This window comes from Manis pentadactyla, chromosome 3 (assembly GCF_030020395.1).
Source record: "Manis pentadactyla isolate mManPen7 chromosome 3, mManPen7.hap1, whole genome shotgun sequence".
Taxonomy (NCBI): Eukaryota; Metazoa; Chordata; class Mammalia; order Pholidota; family Manidae; genus Manis; species Manis pentadactyla.
The window spans coordinates 22844742-22863453 of NC_080021.1; the positions used below are offsets into that span (position 1 = coordinate 22844742).

The following is an 18712-nucleotide window of genomic DNA, read 5'->3' on the forward strand; positions in this document are numbered from 1 at the left end:
TCACTGACTTAGTTTTGATTGTCTTTTTGCTTTGTTATTTTCTTTCTTCCTTCCCTGTTTGGGTTCCAGTCTGTCTAGAAATTCTTATATTTGAGAGTAAGTGATAAGTGACTCTTTTTCCTTTTTTTTCTAGCAGATAGTCTAATTTTCACTTACAGTGAATGTGAACTAGGAGGATGATAAAGTATACATAATTCACACCCTTTCAGTCATTTGGGCAACCATGTTTCAAATGAAGGTACTTGGAAAGCACTTAAATGTATGTAGCTATTTGGAATTTAATTACTGGAGTGCAGTATAAATAGGATAAATCAAAATATGTTTTAAAACATACCACTCTTAGTTGTAGTGAAATTACTCTTTATCTTTTCAGGGATTTGTGGAACTGACTATATTTCCCACAGTTGCAAACTTGAATAGAATCAAGTTGAACAGCAAACAATGTAGGATATATCGAGTAAGGATCAACGATTTAGAAGCTGCTTTTATTTATAATGATCCAACCTTGGAGGTTTGTCACAATGAATCAAAACAGTAAGTTACATACTTTAAAAGTTGATAGTTCAAACAGTTACTCTTTTTCAAATGATTAGATACATTTTCTCAACAGATTTTTCTTAGCTTATTGTGAAACTCCTGGTTCACAATTTTGTTTCTAATTACAGTATCTGTTCCTTTTACTACTCTACACATTTAATTCAATAAATTTTACTAGCTCTGCCCAACTTAGTAAGTTGTTAAGTGTCCCTTCTTCAGACAATAAAGTGTCTGAAGACAAAGAAGTGTTATCTGGTAATTTTAAATAAATTTTCTTAGCCATTTTTGTACTTGCAATGTTTTTTAAAAAAATAATTTACTTCATAAATATTAAATGTAATCTTCAATTGGTTAGATGGTTACCATAATCTGTAGACCAGAGATTTTTTTTATTAAAAAAAAAAGTGTCTAAAATAGTATTCCTTTGCCTTAAAGAAGTGGGTCTGTTGAGGCTACTTCTAATTTTTATCAGTAAACATATATTGTTGTGATCAGTTTTATGTTCTACTTTTTCATTTACATAATTTGGTTCCACCTTGCATGTATAATATATTAGGCTTTACTTTCTATCATTTTTATGGTTAGGTAACAATCTATTTACTTAGTGTACTGTGGTTTGCATGATTGTTTTCCACTTGTTTGGAATTTGTATAATTTCCACATTTTGTGGTCATAAGTAATATTGAGTGAATATTTTGGTACAGGTAAGTTTTTTCTTCCTTTGAATTATTTTCTTAGGCAAAGAGGACTACTTACCTTTTTTTTTTCCTTTTTTTGAAGGGGAGGGAATTGCTTATTCTTAAGGCCCTTCATATTTTACTTGATTGTGCCCCAGTAAGATTTGTACTTAGTACGAATTAATACTGTCAACGATAATTGAGGGAACTTGTTTTTGCAAAGTTTAGATAGAATCAGAATATATAATTTTTGTGATTCTTAGTGTTTTGGGGTAGGATGCCAGAATTTCATTGTAAACTCTTTGTAGTCGTGTGTAAGGCCAAAATAGCTGCCCTGTGAGCCTAGAGCTCCGTATGTGGTAACAGGGAAAGAAGTCTGTCCATCTGCCAGTCACAAGACAGTATTTTGACTTTTGTTTTACTAGTTTTTGCTGCTGAGGTCTGGAATCTTGACCTCCTTTTAAGAGAGATGACACTAACTACTTTTGCTGGTGTTTGTTCATTCTCTGATTTGTTTGAAAGAAGATTTAAGATTGTTTTAAGAATTTTATTAGACAAATATTTTTAAAAAATATCCAATGAAATTACCATGAATGTTAAAAAAGTATAGTTGTGGATATACAATATTAAGTTACTGCACAATTACTAGAGGAAAACTGTATGTTTGGTTTTGATATTTCTGGTTGCCATACCAAAGAGGGAAACCTTATTTTTTATAAGATTCAAAAGACATAAGACAGAAACACAACAGTTATTCAGAAGAAATCCTGCTTTCCTTAGTAGTTAGAAATAGAAAATATCTCCTGTGGATGACATTTGTTAAGAGAACTTTAAGAAAGGCAGATAATTAAGGTCTTTATCATGTCTTTAGATACTTCTCTTACCTTTTTTGATTCTGAAGTAACTTTCTTAATGGACAAATGGAATTTCCACTAAAACTGCAATATAAATAAGGTATAACAGTTTTGAAATAGAGCATTTACTTAAAATTCAGTGGTAAAATGTGATCTTTAATACATAAAAGAAGTCTGAACATGCAAAGAAGTAATACACTACTTCATCACATTTTCTTATTTCTTTTAAAGGTGCTGGGCCCTCCTATTTTTAATGGAAGGAGTGTGCTTACGTTGGTTGAAATTCAGCACCATTGAACTGCAGGGGAATATAAGGAAGGGAAACATTTAGATAAGAGTCTAAAATGCATTTCTTTCTCTTTTATCCAAATAAATATTCGCTGAGTTGTTTAATTACCTGTACTAGCAATTAAAAACCCTATTTGTTATGTTAACATCTGTAAGACTTCTTTTTTTCTCTCTCTCTCTCTCTTTTTTTTTTTTTTTTCTTTTTTGGGTTATATTTCTCTCTTAGAATAAACATGGATTTTGCTGGAGAAACTGTTTCCGGGATGGGTAGCCGAGAGTGGTTGACATTTCTCTTTCCTTCTTTCCTTTCTCTAGATAAGCTTTTGCCACTTTGAGACCTTTTCTTGTTTTGCTTGAAAAGTCTCAACTTTCCAAAGTTCCAAATATTAGTTTAATTCCTGTCTCCTGTCTGAGGAGTGGCAGTAAAAATGAAGCTATCTTAAGATATAAATTAAGTAGCTGTTGAGTGATTAGAGTGATTTTTAATAGAGTTGATTTTTAAAAATTGGCATTAAAAAATATATTTTGTAGGTCCTATTTTTTATACAGACTTATATACAGAGGCTTTAAATATTATTTTTTTTACTAATATAGAACAGTAGAAGTGGTTGATTTCCTTATTGATTATGGTTAAGTAATATGGATACTTATACGTTGTAATTCAGCCACAATGCCTCACTGCCAGTTGTTTTAATATAGTTTGGGATTAAGTTGTCATAGTTGGGGGAACATTAGGATTTATCTAGTCAAAACTTCAGCTGGAACTTTACCTGTACTATTCCACCTTTTGCTTGAATGCTTTTGGCTCTAGAGAGCACAGTATATTTTAATGCACCCCTCTTGTTATTTCTAAAGACTAGTAAGTTCTTTATTACATCAAGCTACATTCTGTTTGCTGTAATATTTATAAACTTATGCTAATTAAGTATTGTTTTCCCCTAAGGTTTCTTTTCCCGGTCTGCAGAATCTCAATACTCAACCATTTCTCATCTAAAATGCTTTCTAAATTTCTTACCATTCTCTTTGCACACCTATGAATACTCTCTGGTTTAGCATTGTATTTTCTTAAGTGTGGTGATCCTAGAACTACATATAGTTCTTTCCCTTTGGACTAACAAATGCATAGCAGTAGACTGTTTTGTCCTTACCTATATTCAGTATTTCTAGTAGCTTGAAATTCATGAGCCTTTCACAAATGGCTACTTTAAGTAGTTAGCTCAAGCTTGAGCTTATAATCAGTGAAATCCCCTAGGTTTTTGCATACAAAAACCTGTTAAGATAGAGTTTTGTCTAAGCAATATTATTTCATGGTAATATAGCAAATGTTCTGATTATTTTTAAAAAGTCATCTTTATTAATTTTGGTATTGGTTCAGTTTCTGGAAAATGAGTATTTCTGTTGGTTAGTTTATTTTTCTTTCTATATATTAATTATTAAAACTAAAAACAGAAGAAAACGGAGTGTTAACAAGGATATAGAATAACTCAAACTCCCAAACCCTGCTAATAGAAATGTAGATTTAGGCTGAATATGTACATACTCTATGACTGGCAGTTTCACTCTGGTATATACCCAACAGAGTCATGTTCATTATGTTCATCAAAAAGTATGTACAAAATTATCAATGATACTTCAATTAAAAAAATACATGTACCTAAATGTTTGCAGCAGCATTTGTAGTAATCAAAACTGGAAATTACCTGATTCATCAATGGTGAAAGATAGATTTTGTATATTCTTACACTGTTGGAATTCTAAATAGTAATGATAATGGAAGACCAACAAATACATACAGTCGTATGGATGGATCTCACAAACTTAATGTCGAGTAAAATAAATCAGACACAAAAGTATGTATATTAAGTTGTTAACCTATCACATTAGATGTCAGAATATAGGTTACCTTTATTGGGAAAGAGGGCTTAGATAGTAATTACAAGAGGGCACAAGAGGACTTCTAGGAAGCTGGTAAAGTTCTGATCTTGGTCTGCATGCTGGCTACTTTGGTTTTGTGAAAACTCATTGGGCTGTATACTTAGAGTATATATACTTTCCTAATGTATATTTTGCATACATGAAATTTTTAAAAAATAGGGAATAAGTTTACAAGTAATTGAATCTTAAGTTTTGCAGAATCTGCACCTATAGTTTTAAGCAGCACATGTTTATTTGACAAGTAATTAACAGATTATTTTAGTATAACATGGATGTTTATGTAGGTTATTGGAGAAAATGATTTTGATTACCCTTCATTTGATAGTTTTTCAGTATCCCCCGCAGCAGTACTAGTGTTTAAGCTTTGTTTCCTTGAAGAGGGGCTGGAGATGGTGGTGGCTATGGGGCAGGGGCACATTAATATTTTGCAGTCATTATTCTGAAAATTGAAAATATTTATTATAATCTTGCCCTGTAATTTTTGGCTTTTATGAGGTTATTATGAAGTGAAACATACTTGATTTGTGTTATGAAAGGAAACACTGAAATCCAAACCATGAGACTGATTGTCCCTAAAAATTCATTTCCCAGTAGATTCCATTTATGACTCACCATTTTATTTGGACCACTTTACCTTTTCTTAGGAAATGAGATTGAGAATAATTTCTCATTAAAAAAACTGAGTAGCCTAATACATAATGTTTAAATTTGGCCTTTTGTGTAATGATTATGTTTTAATTTTGAATTTCACAGATAACTGGGGGAAAATATCAAGTTCTTCAGCTTTCAGATTTCACGTTTTTGAAATATTATTGGAAAGAAATTGAAATCCATAGATGTACAAAGTAGTCTTGTATGGTATGTTAACTAAGTGCCAACAAGGATGTGGAGAACTTGTGCTTTTATATTGCTGGAAGGAATGCAGAATGGTGTAGCCATTCTGGAAGACAGTTTGGCAGATTCTTATAAAGCTAAACATATATTTATCATATGACTCAGCAGTACCACTCTTAGGTATTTGTACTACAGAAATGAAAGTTAAATTCCATGAGTAGTTGTTCATGGCAATTTTAATTGTGATAGCCAAAGGCTGGAAACAGTCAGGTGTCCTTCAGTGGGTGAATGATAAAAACAATAATCTATACAAATCTGTGGCACAGTCTATACAATGGAGTATTATTCATGATACAAGGAATAAACTGTTGATGCATGTAACACCTTAGCTAAATATCAAAGACATACTGAATGAGACAAGCCTGTCTCACAAGGTTGCATTCTGTGTGATTCCATTTAATTGACATAAGACTTAGCACAAGGGACTTTTTAGGATTATGGAACTATTCTGTATCCTGATTCTGGTCATGGCTATATATGTGTTAAAACTTACAGAGTTATATATATACCAAAGGAAAAAAGTCACTTTTACTATATGATAATTTTTTAAGAAGTAGGTGGTATTCAAAAAAGGTTTATTTTTTTTATTGCAGTCCTGGAGTTTCTATACCTTTCATTTTACATATTTATTAAACAGAAATAAATTGTTAAAATTATTGAGAAGTCTGTTTAACCACTTCTAGAACCTTATGTTGTGTAGTTGTTAAGAGTCTATAGTTAATATGTCCTTCCTAATTAATGGAGGATGTTGTTGGGGGAGGAATGGCCTCTGTCAAGTGACTTTAATGTTTTCTTTAATGTCTTTTCCCATTTTATTTTTCCTATAAATCACTCCGTAGAGCATTTTAAACTTTTAACTAGGTTAAAAAATTATTAAGCTAGTGAAATGCCACTAACTTTACCGTATGGATTCATCTAATGGCAAGAGGATAGACATAAAGGCGCACAACAACAAGAGTATGTATGGTTCATAGTGGTGTTTCTTTCATCTTGTTTTCTTGCTCTTGCCATCCCTTTCCTTTTTTTCCTTCCTTTCATTTCTTCCTTATTTCTTCAACTGATTTCAATGAAGAAATGTAATTTGTGTACAGATGGTCCCCAATTTGTGATAGTCAGACTTAGGATTTTTTGACTTCACAATGGTGCAAAAGTAGTATTTATTCAGAAGAAATCATACCTTGAAGTTTGGTCTTCTGGATTAGTAATGTGCAGTACAATACTCCTATAATGCTGGGCAGCTCCCTGTCAACCACCTGATCATGAGGTTAAACAACTGATAAATACCATTCTAAACCCATACAACCATTCTGCTTTTCACATTCAGTACAATATTCAATAAACTGCATGAAATAACTGAACACTTTGTTATAGAATAGGTTTTGTGTTTGGTGATTTTGTCCAATTGTAGCCTAATGTAAGTGTTCTGAGCATGTTTAAGGTAGGTCAGGCTAAGCTGTAATACATTAGGTGTATTAAATATATTTTCAACCTATGTTTTCAGTTTACGGTGAATTTGAGACATAACTCCCCTGTAAGTCAAGGAAAGTCTGTCTGTGTGTGTGTAGATAAACACACACACAGTTGATCTTTGAACAATATGTATTTAAACTTGTGCAAGTCCATGTATGTGCAGATTTTTTTCAATGAATATATTGGATAACTGTTAGAATATTTTTGACAGTTTGAAAAAACATTTTCTTTTCTCTAGCTTACTTTATTGTAAGAATATAGTATATAATATATATGACATTGAAAATATGTGTTAATCAGTTGTTCATGTTTTTGATAGGGCTTCCAGTCAACAGAGGCTACTAGTGGTTAAGTTTTTGAGGAGTCAGAAATTATATTCTACTAAGGGTAAAAAATACTATATAACAGCATCTCATGCTACAGACAAATCATTTGAGAAGAGTCAATCAGTGTAGCAACCTTCACCGTTGTTTTATTTTGAGAAAATGCGACAACCACTCTGACCTTCAGCAACACCAGCCTGATGAGTCAGCAGCCATAACATGGAGGGAAGATCTTCCACCAGGAAAAAAGAGTATGACTTTCTGAAAGATCAGTTGATGGTTAGCATTTTTTAGCAATAAAGTATTTTAAAGTTAGGTTTTTTTTTTAAAGACATAATGCTATTATTGCACACTTAATACATACACCACAGCATATAGTGTAAACATAACTTTTATATGACTTTATTTCCTTGGTCTGTAATTTAACCCACAATATTTCTGAGGTATGCCAGTAATAATCATATAACATTGGAGAGTGGATCAATTGTATTTATAGTTTAATAGTTTTTGTCTTGGTGAGAAGAGCAACAGTTACAAGAAGCATTCTTAATTATGTAAAATACAATGCTTACAAGTGGTGCATTTATTTAAGAAAATGTTTGGTGATATACATGGCTTATTAAGGTTGACTCTTTTCTTTTTTTCTAGGAGAAATCTCAATTATTTTTCCAATGCTTATGCAGCTGCAGTTAGTGCTGTAGATCCTGATGCAGGAAATGGAGAACTTTGCATTAAGGTTCCATCAGAGTTATGGAAACACGTTGATGGTAAAATATGAAAATACATGATTGCATAATAAAATCATGCTAGATGCAGTGACCAGAAACTTTTACATGTAAATTAATGATATCAAAATTATAAGTTTATCAGTTGAAGTATAAAAGTGTTGGAACTCTTTTTTTCTTGAGGATTACTGGCTAACAGGAAAATAGCAGTCAGGGCTTTAAGCAAAAGCAACTCATTTCACTGTTTTTCTTAAATGAAAGTTACCAAAGAAAAATGAGATGGTTGAAACAATTTGTTACAATTTGAGAATCTGTGCAATATCAGGTCAATTTAGAATTATAGCATTTTATAGCAGGAAGGATCCTAAAATATTATATGGTTCAATTCCTCCCTTTTGCAGAAAAGTAATCTGAACTCCAAAGAGAAGAGTAGGAGCATGCTAAAGGTCACTAATTAGTAGTAGAGTCAAGGCTAGATCATGGGGTTCCTAATGCCCACTTCTGCATACTTTTGAGCATACTCTGCCTTACTATTTTAAAGTTTATTTTTATATGAAGTTATAGCCATTATAATAATTATACATTATTTAACCTTATAAAAAATAACCAAGATAATGAAGAGTAAAAAACTTTGTTTTGGTTCTGTGTTTTTTTTTTTTTTTTTCGTGTTTTTGTTCATAGGATGGAATTTTTTTGGGGGGTGGGGGTTGCCCAACTTAGGGGACAGGCGTGGAAAGTGATCGGTGCATGTTTAGGGATTGGAGATAGCCCATGTGATTGGAATGTTTTGTGGGAAATTAAAAGAAACATCTTTCAATCTTATTATGAAAGCAATACATTTATTATATAGAAATAAAACATAAGATAATAAATAATACCTAATGTAAATTCTTGGGTAGTCCTTCCACACTCTCTACCCCCAGCTCCTTCTGCTCCCTGAAGGCAACTAAGGTAACAATCTAGTGGGAAATGTGAGAAGAGAACAAACTTGACAAGTATTGAATTGAATCTGGAAGGCCTTAAGTGTCCTGTATGGTAGTTTTGAACTCTCTAGGCAGTACAGTATAGCATTGTCAGAAGTGTTAAGAGGAGGATATGGCATGAGCAGAGTTATATTTTTGGAGAACATAGCTGGCAGTGACAAGAATTGGGTGGAAGTAAGGATACCTGGGGAGGCCGACTAATGAGTTCATACAGGCAGAGAGATGGTGAAAGCCTAAACTAGGTGGAGTATGGTTTTCCATGTAAAACTTAAGTCTTTGATTCCCATTTTGTGTTCAGTGTAAGTCTTTGCCCTTAGTATACAGACCACGGTTACTTAATTATGTATTTATACAGTGATGTATGTGTGTATTTATTTGTTGCAGAATTAAAGGTCCTAAAGATACACATCAATTTTTCTTTGGATCAGCCAAAAGGAGGTCTTCATTTTGTGGTACCCAGTGTAGAGGGAAGTATGGCAGAGAGAGGTGCTCATGTTTTCTCTTGTGGGTATCAAAATTCCACAAGGTAGATTATTAATTCTTATATGTTTCAGTTAATTTCATTTTTCAATTGCATTTTTTTCTGTGTATATGCAATATTTGTATTTAGGGTAAGATGGGAAGTGTGAGTGTTTCACACTTCTACATCTTCTTAATCTTGTTTCATTAGTCATTCCTCCTTAATCCTGTGTCTTCCCTCTTTTTCCTTTTCAGGTCTACCATACTAATATAATCTCAGTTTTTTGTTTTTTTTTAACTTCATGTTGAAAACAACATCATACAGAAAATTACAAAAATTGTAAATAGAAGTTCAATAAATTTTCACAAGTAAACAAACCATGTAATCCATTTGTTTGTTTCCATGTAAACAAACAAATCCATGTAAAACAAAGTCAAGTCACAAAAAAGAATGTTACCAACATGACAGAGCCCCACCCCCTTCCATTTCCATTTGCTACTTCTTCACCTGATATCCTCCTGCCTAAGGGTAACCACTATCCTGATTTCTAAAATACCATCCTTGACAGCACCTGTTTTGAACTTGATGTTAAAAAAAGCATATGCATTATGCTTTTTATATCTGGCATTTTTGTTCAACACTATGGCAAAGAGTTTACCTTCGTTGTTGTGTGTAATTGTTCATTCTTATCTCTATAGTTAACTACATGTTATTAAAATATCTTGTAATATGTGTACTCTACTCAGATTACTATAATAATCCTCAGATTATTAACTCCTCCACACAAGGGATGATGCCTTGTATGTGTTTTAGTACTAAGTATAGACCCTGGCACGTAACATAAACTATCCTGAATTGATAGCAAGGTCAAACAAATTTTCTATTTATTTATTTATTTTATTAAGGTATCATTAATATACAATCTTATGAAGGTTTCACATGAGCAACAATGCGGTTACTACATTCACCCATATTATCGAGTCCCCCCCATACATCCCATTGTCACTGTCCATCAGTCTAGTAAGATGCTTTAGAGTCACTCCTCATCTTCTGTGTGTTATACTCAGACAGAATTTTTATTTCTGCCTCTACCAGCACTGTTTGAATTTATACAGTACATCACATACTTGAAAATGCAGTTTCCTGACTTATGAATAGGTTCTGAATATTGTATTTTTTAAAACCTTATTATAAGCTTCTTTTGCTGAAAATGAATGCTAGATAAAAACTGACTAATGGTGAATATACAAATGAAAATTATTTTTATTTTAAAAATGGGAAGCTGCAGAATTGTTTATCTTTTTAGGGTTTGAACTGGCAGTCCCACATGATGTATTTTCTTAATAGTACGAATAATATTTGGAGATGGATTTCTGTTTTAGTCAAATTCTTTCAAGTTGCACAGTAAAAAGCTTCAGTGTGCAAATAGCTTAAGTTTCTTTTTGTTTGTATTCTACAAATGTTAAAATAACTTAGAAGTGGGGAAAATAAATGTAGATTATACTTTTAATACATTTCTGTACTGTTGATCCTTTTTTCTAGATTTTGGTTCCCATGTGTTGATTCATATTCTGAATTATGTACATGGAAATTGGAATTTACAGTAGATGCTGCAATGGTGGCTGTTTCCAATGGCGATTTGGTGGAGACAGTGTATACTCATGATATGAGGAAGAAGACCTTCCATTACATGCTTACCATCCCAACAGCTGCCTCAAATATCTCATTGGCCATTGGACCTTTTGAAATACTTGTAGATCCATATATGCATGAGGTAAGTCATAGCTTCTTGCTCCTCTCTGTACTCTTACCCTTTCACTCCTGATAAGTTTTTCTTAACCAAGTTTTTCTTAACTTTTCTTTAACTATTAAGAATATCACTAGAGAGAAAAGGTTTCCTTATCTGATATATTTAATGATGTAAATTTTTGAATGAGTGAGTTCGTTTTAAAATGTTGTCATACTAAAATTTAACATTTTTTTCAACAGAGGGCTTTGTATTCCAGAAGAGCTTCAAGTAAACCTTGATTAGAGTATAGGTTGATTTCTGTAGCTTATTTGTGTTAATGTCATCTTTATGTTCAACATTATAGTCCCATGATGGAATCTGAAATACTGCAGTTCCAAAATTAAAGAGTGAGTTTGTTCTCAGTTCAACATGTACAAAGGAAAAGAGAAAAGGCTGAGGCAGGGTTAGACTTTTGTCATCAAGGCTTCTCTCAGTTTCCTCCCATCTCATGTCTTGCCACAGATCTTATATCAGTTGATAGGCCAATAGTGCTATCCAAGCATGAGATTTCTGGTGGTTAGAAAGTGACTCATTCGTTATTGACCCTCCTGACTTCTGTACGTGTTTAAAGTAACATTTGAATGGATCTCTTTTTTTTTTTATTCTTAGTTCTTTGTTGTTTCAATTTTAGTTGGAGTTATTTCTTTTTAAATAAAAGGTTTATATTATGACCATGTATATCTTAGCATTTCTTTCAGTTCTTTGGGCAAAAATAGAGGGCAACCACAGTTAGGTTGTTATTAAGTTTCTCAGTGTTTTTATATTTGCTTTCCTGAAATTCACAAAATTAAAAAAATCACTCATAGAAGATTAGAGATATTTTATGAATGGTTTTGCTTTTGCTCTCTCGACTATGACTTTAAATTATATTCACTCTTCATATATTTTGCATGTTAACCCCTTATCAGATAAATCATTTATGAATATATTCTCCTTACTATATAGGTTGCCTTTTTGTTCTGCTGATGGTGTCCTTTGCTATACAGAAGCTTTTTAGTTTGATATGGTCCCACTCGTTAATTTTTTATTTAATTTTCCTTGCCCAAGGAGATGTATCCAGGGAAAATATTGCTCATACTTATGTTCAAGAGATTTTTGCCTATGTTTTCTACTTTGTATTTTGGAAGAATTTTTTTTTCCTACTCTGAGCTATTGGATGGGAGAAAGGTAAATGACAGTGAAGAAGTATTTTCTTGAATACTTAGAAGCCATAACTTAGTCCTTTTCTGTCTCATATAGTTTTACTGCATTATCCGTAAATTTGCTGTCATGTGGGTTTTTCTAAAAGTGAATCTTTTTGGATGAGTTGTATGTTATTTTTTGTTTGTGTACAAAGAAGAGTGCTAATCATGGTGCAGTTTGAACGCTGACCATTAATAATACATAGATGCTTACCATTCATTTATGGTGATCTCTAATCTGTTCTTATATAGTGGTGTGAGAAGAATAATTTTTATCATACATTAAAAACTTTCCTTGCCTCTACAACCCTATAGTAATTGGAACTCTTTTAACATATCTTTCAAGATCTTTTAGAATTTGATCCTGATTTTCCCTTTTAGCTTTTTTCCCATTGCTTTCCAATTTATCAATTTTATATTCAATATAACTTAGTTAGATTTTTCTGACCATATTGTACTTGTTCCTTTGACTCTGGATGTCCACTTTACATTTCCTTACCTATCAAACTTGTGTCCAATTCAGAAGACTACGTAAATTCAGCCTCCTGCATGAAAACTTACTGGGTCATTCTACTCAGAGTCATTTCTGTCATTGTTAATGCTACTTATTTGGCATGGAATTGTAAAATAGGATGAGATGGTGTGTGATATTTGAGTGGCTATGTCCAAGGTGGGATGTTAACATAGTAAGAAAATCAGAATTACTGTTTTTATTGCTGGCATTTCTTATTATCTCCTGCATAAGCTCTTCATCATTAAATATGTAGTTGAGATGTTAGAGGAGGACTACAGTAATGGTTTGTTACATGTAGTGAAGGTTGTATGATTAAAATTTATAACTATTAGTGTAGTACGGTGACAGGTGCAATAGTCACAAAATTAGGTATCTGTGAGTCAAAGGAGGATTTGCACTAAGTCTTAGAAATTTAAATTATTTTTGTTTTGTATGCATATGCAGAAGAAAGTTTGATTAGGAACCAAAATTATATTTTCATTTGATCTAAACATTTCACAGACTTACAATTCATCATGAATTTAATTTTTAAGTTCAGTGAATATTTGTAAACGTAGTCAGTAAAAGTAACCCTAATTTCACACCCATATTTTATTTCAGTGCCATGAATTTGTTAAAAAGAAAAAAAAGGATTTATATGAAGAAACTTTATTTATAATACAGATATTTAGAAAATTTAAAATATTAAAGTTAACATTTTCATTTAATGATATCCCTTCCCTGTTTTTTATTTTCAGGTTACTCATTTTTGTTTACCTCAACTTCTTCCATTGCTTAAACATACCACATCATATCTTCATGAAGTTTTTGAATTTTATGAAGAAATTCTTACATGTCGATACCCATACTCCTGTTTTAAGACTGTATTCATTGATGAGGCTTATGTTGAAGTAGCTGCTTATGCTTCTATGAGCCTTTTTAGGTGGGTATCTCTTTAAATTTTTTTTTAAATCTCTTTAAATTTGAAATGCCTAAATCCAGGGTCATGATGTGAAAACAGGTTATTTCTGTGTTTAAAACTTTTTCCCATTAATTTAGCTATGGTTGGTTTTGTGCACGATACCATGTTTTTAAAAATTGAAACTATAGAAAAAGCATAAAAAATTTTCAAAATAACCCTAAAGACTCACATTATTTTCATTCAGAATTAACTGATACTCGCATTTTACATATTTTTTAGTCGCTTTTCTGCTTAAACAGTTTCAGGAAATCATGCAAGTTATTGTATGGATAACTAGTGGAGGTTTTTTCCTAGCACTGTTTAAAAATTCACTGATACCAGAAATTTGTTTGCAAAACAAAAAGAGAGAGTGAACTTCATTTTCTTTTTTTTATTGCCCTCCTTTCTTTCACTTCTTAAGAAGTTCCAAATTTAGAGATTTTATGCCTCAAGATAATTATTTTAACCTTTCTGGGCCTGAATTTTCTCATTTGTAAAATGGTAATAATAATGCCCTGCATTCTCCGAAGTGTTAGAAAAATCTTTTGGATAAGTGTATTTGAGTAAATAATAGAGCCCCCAAAATTAGTATTTACTTTTGAGATCTTTTAACATTAGAGAGCTCTTCATGGTAGGATCAGTTTCTGATTAACACATCAGTTTCTGATTAATGATGCTTCCTCCTTCCCCCCAAAAAGGTATTTTTCATGGAAATCAATGAATTGCAGTCCTGTTTTAAGCACAAGTTATTATGATTATGGATTTCAGCTAAATTTTGGAAAGATGTGAAAGCTCTGGGAGAATATTCTGGTTTTCCTATTTTATGTCTAACTTATATTCCCTTATTTTAGAAGTGTGTTTATTTTCACAGTATAGGTTGGTAATGGGGATGGTAGTATAGCACAGAAAATATAGTTAATGGTTCTGTAACATCTTCCTACATTGATAGATAGTGACTATACTAGAGAGGGTGAGGATTTAATAATATGGGTAATTGTTTAAACTGTTGTGTTGTATATTTGAAACCAACAGAAGATTTTATGTCAATGATACTTTAATAAAAAAAAGTGTGATTATTTATTGAATTACTGCTTATTTCTTGGTTAAAATTAGCTGTCTTTTCTAAATTCCAGCACAAATCTGTTGCACAGTGCAATGATTATAGATGAGACACCTTTGACTAGAAGGTGTTTAGCCCAGTCCTTGGCCCAGCAGTTTTTTGGATGTTTCATATCCAGAATGTCTTGGTAAGTTCAAAATTTACAGCTACTGAGAAGAAGAATCAGGAAAGTTTATTTTTATTTTCTGTTCCTGCAATGTAAGCTGATCTTTGTCTTAACTGCAGATACTTAATTTAAAAGACACTATCCTATATGTATTTATTTAGACAAAAATAATGAGTATAAATTTCATCCTAAATTTTTGGCCATGAATTCAGAATAGTTAGTTTTGCAATTTGCAATAAGAATAAGGTAAGAAGTTTGAGAGCAAATGAAGCCTTGAACTTGCAGAAAACTATCATTAGAATTCTAATGTCACGTTCAATGCAATTGGTAAAGTTCAAGATAATCGTTAGGGCAAAATAATGGTTCTCTATAATAATGATAATGATGTAAGGATTTTCCTATTAGTGCTTAACTTTGTACTAATTTACTTAAAAGATAAGAGAGATGAGAATGCTTTTTATTTTCTTTTTGACTTGAGATGAATTTGAAGAGATACATGAAACTCCCTTAAGATTATAATTTTGATCATTCTGTGCTATATCTAGTATGTGAATCTTGGTTTCTTTTTCTATCTTGTTAGAGGGGTGAGGACAAGAGGGTAAGGTCTCTTGATTTGTAATTTTCCTAAAATTGAATGAAAAACTTTTATCAAAGAATAGTTCCTGGAACATGGTAGGCAAAATGTTTGAGTTAATGAATGGATTAAACATACAAATGAATAAATGAATGAATGGTGTCAGTTTGTCAATTGTTGTTCCCCTTGAGAAACCAAAAATAAATTAAGTAATTGAACTTTAGGTTTTGGAATCCTGCTGGTAATTATATATGAAATTGGCAAATGTGGACTTTAAGAATTGAGCTGTACAGTTCTGGCAATACTTCCTTAGAGGCAGGCAGTATGGACAGAGTTGGGCAACAGCAAAGCAGCACTGCCAGAGCACAGCACAAACTATAGGGACATTATACTTGAAATAAGACTGTAGAGCAGTCTTGTGATTACAGGTGAAGCCAGACAGGAAGAAGGTAATGGACAAGTAGAACCCAACTGGAGGAAGTGGGAAAACCAAATAATTTGTTAAGAACATAATTTTCTTTAAGAAGGCAGAGAAGTACACACTATGATTGTTTTGTTCTCCCCTTTGGCCTTATCCGAAGAATTTTTATGATCAAAGAAGTTTATATTTTGACTTTTTGCTTAGGTCTGATGAATGGGTACTGAAGGGAATTTCAGGCTATATTTATGGACTTTGGATGAAAAAAACTTTTGGTGTTAATGAATATCGCCACTGGATCAAAGAGGTACAAGCGTATCTATTATCCACTTAGAAGTCAATATTAGAAGTTATTATGTTAGTGTTCTGATTGCTGAGTCACATGTTCTTTATTTTTAATAATTGTAAAATGTTTTTTGTCATTTGAAAGTTCCTAATTCTTTCCAGCAACGTGAGAATCACTCTACTGCAAAAGAATAATGGTTTGTTCTATCTAGTTTCCATTCAGTGTTGGCTTCCAAAGACATTTTTTGCTAATGAAAATAATATTTAAGCTCCTTCAACATCAACTTAGCTATTAGATACATCCCAGCTTCTTACAGTGGTCATTTTTAATGTAATTCTGTACTTCGTATATTTGTTTAGACTTAGAGCCAGATTCTGGAGTCAGGTTTCTTTTCAACCTGCCTCATACATTTACAAGCTTTGTGACTTTGGCTAATCTTTCCAAGCCTCATCTGTATGAAGAGAGTGGTAGTAGTATCTACCCCCGTGAAGGGGATTATGAGACGTTGTATGTGTAATCTGCAGGGTGCTTTGTACATTTTAGGTGCTTTACATTTTATGATGGCAAGTCATATCAGTGAGTTTATGTTTACTGTCATTGTCACATTTTTAAATTTAGAGATATGGCCAAAAAGAAATCATCTGTATTTTGCCAAGCCCATTCGTTTAGCTTCTTCTTTCTCAGGTGGAAAAATTTAAATCTTTAATATCCTTGTTAAATAGACCCTTCCACCTTTCCCCTTATCTGATTTTATATATGTTCGTCACCCAACTTAAACTCAAGTAAGCTGAAAGGTAATTGCAAAAGATTTCAAACATGTGAAACTATGAAAGAATTCATACATATAGAACTGGTAGAATACAGTCTTCATTTTAGGAGCTATTAATGAAGGGGGAAAACATACAGAATTTACAATGTTTTGGGCACTATTAAAAACATTTTATAAATATTAACTATCTTAATACTAAATACCCTGTTATTATCCCCATTTTACAGATGAGGAAACAGTCACAGAGAGGCTAAGTTATTTGGCCTAAGTTAACAAAGCTACTAAGTAGTAAAACCAGGATTCAAACCTGACTTTAACACTTCACTTTGATTTTTACCACTTACCTATACTACTTGTATGTCATTTAAACTAGTCATGAGTTTCCAGCACAATTGTGTTGTCTTTTTTTCACTTAAACTTGTTTTACTTTGATCTATGTCATATTTGAGAAGACTGGAAAAGTTTTAAAATGATAGATTCCTGACATAATTTTATCCCCATTTTTTTTTCTTTAACTTGCCTCCACCAGAAGCAAAATACAGAGAAGAAATAAACTTGAAACACAGGTCAGAGAAGTTAGGAAGAGCCATTAGGAAAAGGTGCCAGGCTACTGGCCAGCTCTAAAGTCACAAAGTAGTAAAGGGTTTTTTGCTCTATCATTCAGCCAGCTGTGTAGTCTGCTTTGTTTATGAGAACATAAACTACTCTACAATTATGTTTAATTTATTTTAAGAAATTTATGTTCTAGTTCCAGGAAATGAGAAATCATATTTAAGTTCTAAATTTGATATGAAAAAAAATTTTCACTGACTCCTATTTTTATATCTTTCTTTAGGAACTAGACAAGATAGTGGCATATGAACTAAAAACTGGTGGAGTTTTACTACACCCCATATTTGGTGGAGGAAAAGAGAAGGATAAGTATGTTTATTATCTAGAGATAATATTATGAAACTTGTCTTATGGGATCACTCTTTTGGGGTCGCTTCTACTTGTGTCGAGGCCCACACAGGTGAAAGGAGTAGTGGTAATAGTTTGTGATGATATTGAGGTCACAAACACTGGTAGTAGTCTCATTATTCCTTTTGTCACTTCATTGTTGCCACTGTATGTGATAGCTATAAATGGACTGAAACGTTAAAGACTCTTAACAAATACAAAGTTTTCTCCTGTCTGTGTTAATTTCCTGATGTTGAAATATGCTATATTCATAAAAGTTTAAAAGTAATGGAAACAATTATTTTGCTATGTATTACTGATTTTTGTTAAAGTCTGAGTAGATAATTTCAGCATCAGGATATCATACCTACACCTATTTATCTGAATGGTCACCTACCTAGACACTTATTTACTCTTTCCTTTTATTTCCCTCCCTTACCTTCCTTTCTTTCCCTTACTCTTTTCTGTTTATTAGCAAGTCACTATAAAGGAGATAGCCACTTATAACAAAATAATGGTGCTAGTAGGTTATCTTATTTCTAGGTTCCATGGAGACCCTAAGGGAGTATGGATTGAATTAGATGGGAAAATTTTTCTGTATTTTCACTAACCATTAATTGAAATTTTATATTTCCTTAATTAAGAATGTAGGTAATAGAAAATGGCTTTGTGAAAATAGAAATCATGGGTATTTTCCTGTTACATAATAGTTGTTAGCAGATATCTTGAAATATTCTTTGCACTCATCACTACCTCAAAATTGTGACATTAGAGCATTGCTAGATCTTGTTATTTAATGCATTAATAAACTAGCACTTTTATTGGTATATAATTTTTTAATATTTTGGTAACTGTATTTCATTATATTTGGTTTCTGTGTAATTCTGTATGCTTTGTTTTGTGAATTTAAAAGTTTCTCGCATGCGGCCT

At 32.2% G+C, this 18712-nt stretch overlaps 1 protein-coding gene across 12 annotated transcripts in view; it reads left to right on the plus strand.

The window, feature by feature from the left end:
• The window catches only part of TAF2 (TATA-box binding protein associated factor 2), a 149746-nt gene that overhangs the window by 14817 nt on the left and 116217 nt on the right, over positions 1-18712 (plus strand). For 7 of the 12 annotated variants that reach the window (XR_008996211.1, XR_008996210.1, XM_057497794.1 and 4 more), the window contains 9 exons: positions 374-534; positions 7138-7257; positions 7627-7745; positions 9071-9212; positions 10689-10920; positions 13368-13552; positions 14704-14817; positions 15996-16095; positions 17679-17764. Coding sequence is in view for 10 of the 12 variants with exons in the window: in XM_057497794.1 (XP_057353777.1) it covers positions 9160-9212; positions 10689-10920; positions 13368-13552; positions 14704-14817; positions 15996-16095; positions 17679-17764 (770 nt within the window). In the remaining 2 variants the exon portion in view is untranslated. Of the gene's footprint in view, positions 1-373; positions 535-2574; positions 7258-7626; positions 7746-9070; positions 9213-10688; positions 10921-11816; positions 12103-13367; positions 13553-14703; positions 14818-15995; positions 16096-17678; positions 17765-18712 lie in introns of those variants that run through there. The other 5 variants (XM_057497798.1, XM_036876354.2, XM_057497795.1 and 2 more) reach the window with 5 other exon arrangements.